This window comes from Elgaria multicarinata, chromosome 11 (genome assembly GCF_023053635.1).
Source record: "Elgaria multicarinata webbii isolate HBS135686 ecotype San Diego chromosome 11, rElgMul1.1.pri, whole genome shotgun sequence".
NCBI classification, from domain to species: domain Eukaryota; kingdom Metazoa; phylum Chordata; class Lepidosauria; order Squamata; family Anguidae; genus Elgaria; species Elgaria multicarinata.
The window spans coordinates 32,398,591-32,411,261 of NC_086181.1; the positions used below are offsets into that span (position 1 = coordinate 32,398,591).

Consider the following 12,671-nt stretch of genomic DNA (forward strand, 5'->3'; position numbering starts at 1 on the left):
TTCCCCTTAAGCCTCCAAAATGTGAAGCTTTGGATTCGGTCCGTATAACCTTGCCACATTTATTTTTTGTTCATTAAAAATATTTTTATGCTGCTTTTCATCTCATGATACTAAGGAGGTATACAAAATGTAATGTAAAAATCCTAAAATAGACAATGAAAACAACCACAGCTACAGCAATAACAGTAACAGCCTATGAAACAGCCTTTCTGCTCGCAAATCATTGTTTCTTCTTCGGAACCACAAAATCCCCTTACCCCAAACATCCCATAATAAACACAACCCCCAATTGTTGTAAACTTGCTCCATTTTGATGTGTCTGCAAACATCTGGATTTAATTATTTTTATTTATTTATTTATTTAAGCATTTTTATGCCGCCATACAGCCAAAAAAGGCTCTCACGGCGGCTTACAAAAGTATTTCTTGACAGTCCCTGCCCACAGGCTTACAACCTAAAAGACATGACACAAAAGGAAAGGGGATTGGGAGGGAGGAGGAGGGGGGAAAACAAAGAAAATTCAGGCACTACAATCTTACTTGCAAACTTCAGCAGTGAGAGTTGACAGTTGGCAGCAGGAGGGAGGGGTCTCTCAGCTGGAGCTGGAACCAGGCATGATGGAGAGGTGCCTGGCTGCTGCTTCATCCCTCACTGGTGGCCTCTGCAGTGACAGTTGGGAGCAGGAGGGAGGGGGCTCTCAGCTGGAGTTGGACCCAGGCATGGTGGAGGTGCGCCTGGCTGCTGCTTCCTCCCTCACTGGTGGCCTCTGCAGTGACAGTTGGTAGCAGGAGGGAGGGGGGCTCTCAGCTGGAGCTGGACCCAGGCATGATGGAGAGGTGCCTGGCTGCTGCTTCCTCCCTCACTGGTGGCCTCTGCAGACACAGTTGGTAGCAAGAGGGAGGGGGCTCTCAGCTGGAGTTAGACCCAGGCATGGTGGAGGTGCCTGGCTGCTGCTTCCTCCCTCAATAATTGAGTATTCCTAGGCAAGATCTGCACTACTGCTTTACAACGGTTTATAACGGTAAACTGTTTGGGCCCAGGACACACTCCATGTACTGTTTTCAAACCATATATCCTGCTTGGCCCTAGTTTCTTCCAGCCAAAGAACCTGAAGGTCTGGGCAACCTTCCTACTATGAATCCACTAGGCATCACCTCCCTCTTAGAGGAGCCAAAGGGACAACATAGGAACCTAGGAAGTTGGCTTATACTGGGCCTGTTCAGACAACATGCTAAGCCATAGTTAGGCCACTAACCCTTTTGCAACAAATGGTTAGTAAGCGTGTTTAAACCATGGTCATGCAGCCACCATGGTTAGGAATGGTTCACATGACACATTAAGTCATGGTTCACATGACACACTTAAGTCATAATGTATAGCTCAGAGTGCTTAACTCCCATGGCTTAGCATGTCGTCTGAACAGGATCACTGAGTCAAACCATCAGTAGGCCAACACTGACTGGTACCAGCTTTTCAAGGTTATAGGCATGCGTTTTTACAGCCCTACCTGGAGATGCCAGGGATTGAACTTGAGACCTTCTGCATGCAAAGCAGGTGATCTACCACTGAGTCACAGCTCTGCTCAAAACAGAAACCTTCTTCCGCATACAAGTGTAATTGTTTTATTTGGTCTAACCAGATAAAAATCAAGGATACATTGGAGGAGGCGGGTGTCGTTGAAGAGCCTTCCGGCCTCTGCCTAATGGGCCAATGCTTTTTGCCACATCTTCTTCCTGTGCTTGAAACACACCAAGTACCTGGAAGTGAAGAAGTGTGTTTACTAGAGGAAGTGAGGTGTTCTGGAACATGGCTGGCTGGTGATGCTGGGAGTTGTAGGACGGCTTTCTGTCTCAACTAGGGTGAACACATGGAAAGGAGGACAGAGCTCCTGTATCTTTAACAGTTGTTTTGAAAATAATTTCTTTTCATTTGTATGCATGCAGCCCCTGGTGAAATCTCCTTTTCACCACAACAGTTAAAGCTGCAGGAGCCCTGCCTAGTGTGACCAGATACAAAAATGGGCAGGGCTCCTGCAGCTTTAACTGTTGTGATGAAAAGGGGATTTCACCAGGGGCTGCAGCATGCATACAAATGGCACCTGCTGAAATTTCCTTTTCAATACAACTCTTAAAGATACAGGAGCCCTGCCCTCCTTTCCATATGGTCAGCCTAAACATACCTAGGATTGTGCCTTAAGAGGACTTCATATATTCTGTCCACCTGTGCCTAGAAAACTCACATTGTTTTGCACACGAAGCATAAATTAAGTATACATTAACTCAGCTTGGTCTGTTATCCTGTGACAATAATTCAGGTATTTGGTATCTTGTGGCAAGATAGGGATGGTGACAGAGATGAGAAGGGGGTTACAGACACAGAGGCATTCCTAGGTTTTTTGAGGAACCACGAGGCCAGAAACTTGAACAACATTAAGCTGATATTTTCCAAAATTTGAATTCTATACCACATCCGGTGCTTGGAGGCAGGGACACGCCTCCTGAGATGTCTGAAGAACAGACAGCTATACGACAACTTAATTGGTACAGTGGACAGCAAGAAGTTCCACATGCTTTAGGAAGGGAGCGTGGCCTTGTGAATCACAATAGGGTTTCCGGGACAAGTACTTCCTTTGGGAAGGAAGGCCCGTTTGGACAGGACAGGTGGATCAGGAAATCTAAAAGCTGGGACTCCTGAATGATCCCATGGGAAAGTGAGGGGACTCAGCAGAGCCATCTACTCACACAAGTGTAACTGACGTCAACAGCACGGACTCGCAAACAAGGAACACGTAAAGGACAATTTCGTTGTATTCTGCAAGACGTCTGTCTTCCACTAAGGAGATCCAGAAACACCCCGTTAACCTCTTGTGTTGATTGGAAGCTGGGCACAAAAGCTCATAGTTCTAGCTAGTGATCGCTCCCCAACCCCCATCACTGACCAGCCAGCAAAATGGCATCTTTCAAATGGGAACAGGAAGTGAGTGGGAGGCATGTGTTTCCTGTGAGAAGCAGGTTTGGGGAGCCAATTGTATGGGAAGACAGTGAATGTGTCCATTGAGCAAATAACCATTTTTGTTACAGCTTATTGGAAAAGAATCTGTGTGTGTGTGTGTGTGTGTCAGTGCTGCAGCAAAAAGAAAATGTCACCTAAATGTCCAAATCCAGCAAAGTTGAAATTGTATAATTTTGAGCGAGGGTCACCGTCTTGGGAAATCACAAGCATCTCTATCTCTCTTGGAAGAACTAAATAAATTGCACGAATGAACTAGCTAGGATTATCTAGTATTTTAAGTGTAGAGAAAGCCGAAGAGCTTATGCCAAAATAGCTACTTTTCCTGATTGACTGAAACACAAATCCTGACAATCCAAAGCTAAGTATGGAAGCAACCGGGCTCATTCCTCAAAATAGAAAAATGATACACATCTCTTTTTGATCAGAAAGTTTTCCTCAAAGTATATCAGTTTGATACAGCAAATTTAGAGATCTTCAGATCCTTGGACATTGGCATGCAAATTCAGAACATGAGGAAGCACGTATGACCATTTTGATTGCTTTGGCTCAGAATGTCCTAAAAACTAACGGTACAATCCTATGCATGTTTAGACAGGGGGGAAAAGGCCTACAATTCCCAGCATTCCCCAGCCAGCCTGGCTGGGGAATGCTGGGAGTTGTAGGCCTTTTTTTCTGTCTAAACATGCATAGGACTGAGCACTAAACTAATTATTTGCTGCCAGCTCCCTATATTGGCCCAGCTTCCTGGCCTGATTTTGGTTCACCTCCCACCACATCTGCCTTTTTCCTGTCTCTCATCCACCACCACCAGCTATTCTTGGTTCTTCTCTTTCTTAACCTCTTCCGTCTCCTTTCCACTTGCTCTCTGTTCACGCTGCCTCTTTACCCAAACTAGAAATAGCCGCCCTCTGAACTCAACTGCCAATTTGCTTACCTCACATATGTTTACCACCCCGAGCTTCCCTTTGTGGATAATTAGGCCGAGACTACGTGACTTGGGTCAAGGTCACCCAGAGGAGATTCAAACCCAGGTCTCCATGGTCAAAGTCCAACGCTTCAACTCCAAAAGGGCTTAGTCCCCCCCACCCCGTCCTTTCCGTCCCCCAGTCGTACCTCCACAGAGCTCTCCATCAAAACACTGGACAGTGATACGTAGGCAGGTCCAGCAATCCAGAACGGGGCCCTCAGTCACCGCTAGGAAAAGAAACACGTCATGGCTGGGAACCAGCAGTTGCTGGGGAACATGGGCAGGAGGGTGCTGTTGCACTCATGTCCCGCTGGTGGGCTTCTCCTGGGCAGCTCCTTGGCCACTGTGTGGACAGATTGCTGGACTAGATGGACCTTTGGCCTGAACCAGCATGGCTCCTCTTATGTTCTTATGTTGTTAACTGGGGACCATCCAGTTCCGATAAAAGAGGCTGCACGGGCTGACTGGAAAAAATGGGCAATGGGGTATATTCTGAGGTAACGTTAAGACTGGGGCTGGGGGTGGAGAGAAGTATTTGATACTTACTACAGTCCTCTGAACAAGCTGAAGGTTAGGGTGAGAGTGGAAGAAGAAAAGAGAGAAGATTGGTTTAGAGGCTGAAAACTCAGAGGAACTCTTCTTTAGTTAGCGTGCAATTTATTTATTTCCTCGCTTATATGTTGCCTTATGACAAAAAGTTGTCAGCGCGGCTCATGCAATAAAAGAGCTAAAAAACACAATTTAAAAACTCCAAATGCCTGAGGGAAATATCTTTGCCTGGTACCAAAAATATAACCGCGTGGATGCCAGGCAAGCCTCCTCTTGGGGAGGGCATTCTGGGGGCCACAACTGAGAGGGCCCTCTCTCTTGCAGCCTGTCACTTCAGTTTCCTTCAGCAGGGGCACCATGAACAGTGCCTCTGAAGATGAGCTAAGGGTCTGAGCAGGTACTTATGGAAGGAGATGTTCCTTTAAAATAATTGACAACTGTGGGCTAGTTAGTTCGTTACGTAAAGCACCACAAGGAACGCAACTCTGAATATCAATACAGTGCAGTCTAGAGCTTTTTTATATCCTTTAAAATATTTTAAATATCTTTTTTATTTTTTGATTGAAGCTCTTCCTCCGAGCAACTGTGTGCTTCCTGAATACAAACGGCTGTGGTTAATGCAATTCACCTACTCACTTTGTTTATTCTTGTCCCCCTGACTGCAGACCTAAGTTAATTGGTAACACGTAATGCAAAAAGTGCAGTCAGACTGTATTGGTGTATACAGTGTCCGTCCTCCCACTCCGCTGTTTTTAGCTTATGGTTTTAATTGTATGGTGTTTTCTTCTTAGCTATAACACTCATCTTACATTAGGGAAAAGAAACCCCTCACCCAGCTGTGACTACAACCCCCTGGATCCAGGAGCCTCTCTCTAGCACTTTGGGCTTAGGAAGTGAAGGTTAGTTCAGTGGGTTGGAGCATGGGATGCTGGGAGTTTAGTTTTCTGGCTTCCCTGCCCAATGCAGGAAGGTGGATTCCTTCATGGAGCAGGGAGTTGGACTGGATGGCCTTATAGGCCCCTTCCAACTCTACTATTCTGTGATTCTATGATCCCTTCAGCTTTGTTACCAAGGTCGGCGAATTTCTCCAGCATCTGCTGCATGCGTCTTCGCAGCGAGACCCTGAGCTGGTACATGGAAAGTTGCCACAGGAAAACGCCTAAGTGGGAGGAAGGAGAAAGAGATTAATGTTGCAAAGGCAAGGGCACAGAAAGAGGTCTACTGAGCTGGACGGCTATTTCAGCCTGACAAAGTGGGATGACTTTGAGCTTAACACAGGAAGAGTGACCACCTCAGCACCTCTGCCACCCAGCAGAATGTGGGCAACATGTGGCCCTCCGGATGTTTTGGCCTACTCCTTCCATCATCCCTAGCTAGCATAGCCAAGGATGATGGATCATCACGCAGGCCAAGTAGAAGGTCCCATCGAGGCAAGGTGGGGGTTAGGGCTGTGCCGGGCGCCTGTTTGCCTGGAATTTGGGGGCCAGGCCTGGTTGCCCCAGAGACCCTTTGTTTTACCGGAGGTCTCCGGGTTTTTCCGGGTCATCTGGTCACCCTATTAAGCCAAAACATCTAGAAGGCCACACAAGTTGCTCACCGGTGCTCTTACAGCAGTTGAAAACGCAGCCCCTGATGGAAAAAAATGATGAGTTTGAGGTTTTGCATACAGTTAGGATTAGGAATATGCTTTTGGTGAATGCTTACATCAAAACAATCTGTCCTGGTTTTATACGATTCCTTCGGGCTTGTACAACCCATGAACCACCAGGCTGAATGCAGTCCGTCAGGCTGCGGTTCAACCTTGTTTCTATGGTGGTTCAACCTTGTTTCAACCATGTGGTTCAACCTTGTTTCTATGGTGACAATCAGGCAGCAAAAGCGAGAGACTTGCTTAGCGTGGCCATGTGACCTAGTTTATGGAGGACAGTCCTCTATTTGAAGGACTGTCCAGTGACAGTCCAAGTCTGGTTTAAAGATAAAGGACCATAAGAAGAAGAGAGAGCAGCAGAGGCCTTGAAGCTGCCCGTGAACACTTCACAACAGGGCAACAGACAGAGCAGGTACCGTAGGTCACTTGGTCCTAGTGTTCCCCCCATTACGGTGAAATCTATTGTACATCTATTTAAATTCTAGCAAATTATTTCAAAATGTGTATATCATTAAAACAAAAGAGGCCACATATTTGCCTACAATTTTCAAATGCTAGTTTATAAATGTTGGCGAAGGCTGGCTAGGAAAACAACCTAATTTTTTTATGTATTTGATTGATTGATTTCCAGACTTAATAGTCTTATGAGATTCAAGTGGGAAATTAGTGAATGAAGGCAGGAGGTGTCCACAACCCAATCTTGGCTGTAATTCCCGTATTTCCCCCGCTCACCTTTCCAAGTGCTGTTTTTCTTGATTCCTCGCAACTGACTGATAATGTCCGATTTGAGAGACGTGGCTCCTCGGACATCTGCAAAGAGACACATTCACAACGGTAACCCCAGGACTGCCATGCCACATCCCTCTCCCAGCTTTCCCAGCCTTGCCGATGTTTCTCCGCACCCAGCACTCGCTCGTGTTTCTTTTGGAAGAAGGTCCCGTGCAGATCAGCCAAGGCCTCGATGTGCCGTTCCATAAGGGTGTCGCGGTCGGGTAGGTCTTCTGGCAGCGTTTCCTTCAGCACTGTCGCCACAGAGTCCAAGAAGCGGCGGTCGCATTGGAGGCAACTGGCCACTGCTCGGAGGGATAATAGCCACAGGGGGCAAGCTAATGGGAATTGGGGCACCATTGCCACAGCAACTTGCTTCCCTATCAGGGCCGCGTTGCCAAGGCAACTTCCTCCCTGAAAGGCCGGTACCTCCTTGACACCGGGAAATGTTGCCAAGTTGAGAGGCAATGTGGTTGGCGTGAGTCTCTTGTGATGCCAGAACTAGAACAGGAAGTGATGTAAGAAGCAGGTGAGGGGGCTGGAGAGCAGAATAAGAGCCAATGTCAGGGACTGGACAGGAAGTAGTGCCTTTGTTCTGGTTTCCATGGCTAAAGCGTCTCTGCTTGGGTTTCTGGCTTGGGCCTTGCCAGTACAACTGGCTGGCACGTGCCTCCGTTGCTGGCCAGACGCTGTCGTGTACTTCAGCTACGATGCATATCTACTGCTTGCTCGGGACTCAGAGGCCACAGAGAAGTTGGGGAAACTTTTCCTGGGGAGCGCTAAAGATCTTGCCTCCTACGGCAGAGGATTTCTGGGTATAGAATAAAAGGAAGCAGAAAAGCCAAGCAAGGAAGGTCCCCTCAGATATGGAGAAGGAACCTCTCCCGACTGCAAAGTGCTTCTGTTTCAGAACCTCAAAGCATGTTAACCACGACATGCTCCCTCACCCTGCTGTTTCTGATGTGCAGATGTCAGAATTGTGCCCAGAGGGGGTGGCGAGCGCCTGGGGAGCTTGAGAAATCTCCTGTTGGTAAACCTGAGCTTGAAATCAAAGAAATCCTGATGCTTGAGTATGAGAAGTCTGTACAGGGTGGCCACTTAGAGATTGCCAAATAAAAGAGGAAATGCATCACCCAAAACGAAGACTGCAATTTGCATAGAAAAATTGTACATCTTCATTTTTATGCATAGATGCAAATTTAGAAAGAATGATTATAATTTAAATAGAAATACATAGCGCGAAAGACTGGGGCCACGTGGCCATGCTTCCTGCTAGGTAAGCCATGCTTGGGGAAGACTGAATTGGCAGATCAACCACCAAATTTGGCCCAGTGAGTCCTATAGAATGTGTTCAGAAGAGTCAATTAGCTACAGACCTCAAGGAATCATTCTTAGTTTGTCTGCTCTTGTGTCTGCAGAACGGGAGCACATGGAGCGCGAGGGTGGAAATCTCTTCCTTCGCCTTGAACAGATTATCAAGAAAAGTGGGAAAGGTAGGAGCTGACCTGTTCCTTTCTTTCCAGATGTTTGTAGGTAGTCAGTAGCTGTAGACCGCTATAGTACCTCCTAAGAACATAAGAAGAGCCCTGCTGGATCAGACCAAGGGTCCATCTAGTCCAGCACTCTGTTCACACAGTGGCCAACCAGCCGTCGACCAGGGACCAATAAAGCAGGACATGGTGCAACAGCACCCTCCCACCCATGTTCCTCAGCAACTGGTGCATACAGGCTTACTGCCTCGGATACTGGAGATAGCACACCTATCCCCAAAACGTTTTCTGACACGCTCATCATTGAGGAATCTGCATCATTTTCAGGAAATGTACATTGATTACATTGGAAAGGAGACGTATAGAGTCCGGGCAAGCAGTTATGGTTTTCTCAGTGGGGAGAGCACAGCAGTGGTGGCTGGTCAGTGGGGAAGTGAATCTGTTCTGGGTTTCAGAACCAGCCAGAACTCTAAAGGAGGTATCCAAGATGCAGAAGCTAGTTTATATTTCTAGATGCAAATTTAGAAATCATTACTATAATTTAACTAGGAATATAATAGATCATATCATAGTGGGAGAAGATGATAGCCAGGCAGGGCTGTGTACCTGCCCAGTCTTCAGTCCAGGTGCGGAACGTGCTGATGGGCCAACCTCAAGAGCCTTGCTCTCCCTTCTTCTTATGGCTCTTCATCTTCAAATCAAACCTGGACAGGACAACCTTTCAAATAGAGGAATGTCCGCTGTAAAGTAGGACATATGGCCATTCTAGGTTTCATCCACATTAACCAACATAAGAGCCAAAGGTCCGTCTAGTCCAGCATTCTGTTCACAAAGTGGCCGACCAGGGAACCACAACCAGGACATAGTGCAACAGTACCCTCCCATCTATGTTCCCCAGCAACTGGTGCACACAGGCTTACTGCCTCGGATACTGGAGATGGCACTTAGCCATCAGGACTAGTAGCCATTGATAGCCTTCTCCTCCAGGAATTTATCCAACCCCTTTTTAAAGCCATCCAAATTGGGGCCCATCACGACCTTTTGTGGTAGTGGATTCTATCATTTAACTGTGTGAAGAAGTCCTTCCTTTTATCTGTCCTGAATCTCCTACCCCCCAGCTTCATTGGGAGGGTACACTCAGGAATCTCTCTCTCTCTTCGCAGTCAAGGCGCAACCAATAGGATGTTGCAACCAGTCAAACCAGGGGCGTAGGCAAACACTGATCAGGAGGTCAGAGGCGAGCAAGATGCCCTGCTGGCCTCAAAACTGAGACAAGCCCCACCTCCCCCTTCCCTTTATCCACAGATCATGAACGCCTTATGAAGGAAGCAGAGTTGGAAAAACAGAATTTCATCAAGCAGTTGGAAGAGGCATCTAAATCCTTTTTGAAGGAATGTAAGTGCCTTCCCCAGCCCAAATTCCTCAGTTTGTGTTGATGAAAGAGGCAGGAACACAGGAAGCTGCCTTGCTGTCAGCCAGATCATCGGTCCATCTAGTTCAGTACTGCTTGTGCCAGGGGAGGCAACGAGGTGCCCGTGGACTCCAATACGGCCCTGGACACCTTTCTTGGCGCCCACCAAGATGCCGTAACCCCTCCCAAAGTAGATGTTATGTGTGGATGAAAGCCATGTCACCTCAAGAAGCCTTTTTTAAACAGGAAAAGCTGCCCCTGGAGGGGTGAATAGAAACGTAACCCTTTCCCTGTACATTTCCTATGGTCCGATCCCTCCTTGAGCAGCTTCCCCCACCAGGTTCTTGGGGGGCTTTGGGTAAGACACCTTGAATAGGTCCCCTCCCTTAGTGAGCCTACTCTTTCACTGCCGTTGGTACCAGCCCTTCCTCCTCCTGTTCCTTCTCATCACCACCATTGCCTGGGCAGGTGAGCAAGCGGGTTGCAATGCTGAAGAGGAAGAGCCTTTGTCAATGGCTCCCTGCTAGAGCGCCAGCCCTTGGGAACGGTGCCACCAGGCCAAACCTAGACACTAACCCCGTCCTCCATGCCCATATTACACATAAAGCCCCACACTTGTGTCTTTGAAGTGACCTCTCCAGACTCACTTATTGATTAAGCAGGGATTTTAATCCACTTTGAGTGGCTGTGAACAGACCAGTTCTTCCGGATTAATTAATACAGAGAACAAGGGTGTGATTTGGTTAACAGTTGTAAGAGGAGGAGGTGGAGGCAGGATTCCTGGGAGAAATGGACAGTCCAGCCAGGGAGCATTTAATGCAAGCGTAACTGAGGTGCTGGGGATTTGGGATAACCTGTTTGTTGGGGTAGGACCAGGCAACTAAGTCGTGTAATATGGGCTCTTTGGCTGGGAGGGAATGAAGATTGATGGGGCTCTTTCTCACGTGTCCCTTTGTTTTTCTCTTCTCTATGTTATAACCTCACACAGTCTGCAGCCTTTCCTGCGGTGAGTCCATCTGTCTAATCCAGATGCACATCTGTCTGGCCATCTGCTACATTTTATATGGATGTGTGTGTTTTAAAGTTTCCCATTTGCTCGCATGCACGCCTGTGTGGGGTCATCGCTACCAGTGTTAAAGGGCGGTTGGGAAGCATTCAGTCCTCCCAGCTCTAAACTGGACCCTGTTCCTCCCGATTAACAAATCAGGGCTGAGGACAGCACACACCTCTCAAACAGAGATACCAGATTTCCCCCACCAGGCACCGTCCAGATGTCTGGGACTACAACTCCCACCACCCCTTGGCTGGAGATAGAAGTCATAGTCCAACACATCTGGGACTGTGGGACAGGTTGGGGAAAACTGAGATAGAGGTTTGTTCTGAATGCACAACTGCACTATTAATTCTTGAGTAGAGGCGTGCGCAGAGGATGGAAAAGAACAGGCTAGGTTAGCACGAAGTATCTGAAAAGTATCTCCCCGTCCCATCCTGCTTTTGCATTCCCAGGCTTTGGAGCAAAAAGAGTGGGCCCTGCTTCTCTAACATTCAGAGTCCAGAAATTATGGTATTCATAATCTTCAAAAGGTCATCCATGCACCTGTTCCTTCTTCAGACTTCTCTGCCATCAGTGCAGTTGTGAAGAGTACTGGCTTATCGTGTCGAGAACTTAAGGCCAACACAGACATTACTTTAAATCCATCTCTAGCAGTTTCATCTTTTTTTTTTTCATTTTTATTGTAGACCCCCCCCCAATTCAGATTGGGATCCTAATGTGGGGGATGGGATGGCTTTAACTCTTTCTCATGCCTACTCTAGAATAAAAATAACGGTGGGGGGGGGGCTCCCACAATGGCTAAAATCAGCTCAAAGTAACACTTCAGTGTGATTTGTTACCACAAAATGAGGGGTTAGGTATCATGCATGTATGTATGCATGTACACAAAATTCTAACTGCACTAGCATTTGCAAAGTCAAAATGGGGAATTCACTGGTGAATTCATTGGGTTGGAGCCAGGCTTTGTCATACTAAGAGTAGACCCAGTGTTTGGTTTACATGTAACACCAAACCGTGGTTTCTGCTAGCTATCCATACTGTAAACTCCAAACCAAGCTTTGTGTTTCAGATGTACAGGCAATTCCTGATTTGTTTGGTTTCCCTCTTTCCCCTGCTTTCCCTGAGACTCTCTGGATGCTATCCCAAGCACCTCTCTTGGCAACTTTAATTTTTGAAATTAAAAAAAAAAAAATTAACTGGGAAGCTGGAATGCTGCAAAATCAAGTGCCGGCTTTCAGGGGCCCCAAATATGGCCATTGATCCCCAAAGGCTGGGGACCCCTGGTCTAACTGAATATTCCTGTGCCGTTCCCACAGGCCTGTCCCGGTACCGACCCTATGAAGTGGCACAGTGCAGAAACTGCCGACTTCTCAGAGTTTCCTGCTACGACCCCATGATATGTGCAGGTAACGGTCTTTCTCCATCTTTATCGCCATATTCCCCACCATCCCACCACAGCATCCCTTCCTGCACCTGTGGGTACAAACTGAGAGCCATTGTGGCACGATGCTGCTCCGGTGCTCTGGAACTCTCTTCCTGGGGAAGCTAGGCTGGCTCCCTCCTTGACGGGCTTTCGGAAGCAGGCTAAAACTTTTTTGTTCAAGCAGGCCTTTGGAGAATAATCCAGCCCTCCATCTATGTTAATGTCTTATAATTTTGTTGTGTATTTTTTAATTATGGTTTTGTTTCCCTCCCCCCCCATGTATATTTTAAACTTTGTAAGGCCGCCTTGAGGCCCAGCATTGGGCAAAAGGCGGGATACAAATAAATAT

At 47.3% G+C, this 12,671-nt stretch overlaps 1 protein-coding gene and 1 long non-coding RNA gene across 2 annotated transcripts; one reads left to right on the top strand and one right to left on the bottom strand.

The window, feature by feature from the left end:
• Positions 1–1,631: 1,631 nt before the first annotated feature.
• Positions 1,632–7,334, bottom strand: IZUMO3 (IZUMO family member 3). Its single transcript, XM_063137968.1, has 7 exons — positions 7,079–7,334; positions 6,909–6,986; positions 5,598–5,687; positions 4,526–4,543; positions 4,126–4,206; positions 2,742–2,832; positions 1,632–1,757 (listed from the first exon to the last, which is right to left on the bottom strand). The coding sequence occupies exons 1-7, from the start codon at positions 7,302–7,304 to the stop codon at positions 1,700–1,702; spliced, it is 642 nt and encodes a 213-aa protein (XP_062994038.1). The 5' UTR covers positions 7,305–7,334; the 3' UTR covers positions 1,632–1,699.
• Positions 7,335–9,749: 2,415 nt separating this feature from the next.
• LOC134406367 (uncharacterized) lies at positions 9,750–12,280 on the top strand. Its single transcript, XR_010025969.1, has 3 exons — positions 9,750–9,829; positions 10,834–10,851; positions 12,216–12,280. It is a non-coding gene; the product is annotated as an uncharacterized LOC134406367 (long non-coding RNA).
• Positions 12,281–12,671: the final 391 nt, after the last annotated feature.

Bases quoted from the DNA above. Each gene is read 5' to 3' on its own strand.
- IZUMO3 (XM_063137968.1), bottom strand. From the start codon at position 7,304: ATGGTGCCCCAATTCCCATTAGCTTGCCCCCTGTGGCTATTATCCCTC. The intron at 6,987-7,078 runs GTGCGGAGAAAC...GTCTCTTTGCAG, and splicing joins GAAACACGAGCGAGTGCTGG to ATGTCCGAGGAGCCACGTCT. The intron at 5,688-6,908 runs GTGAGCGGGGGA...CCTCCCACTTAG, and splicing joins GAAAAACAGCACTTGGAAAG to GCGTTTTCCTGTGGCAACTT.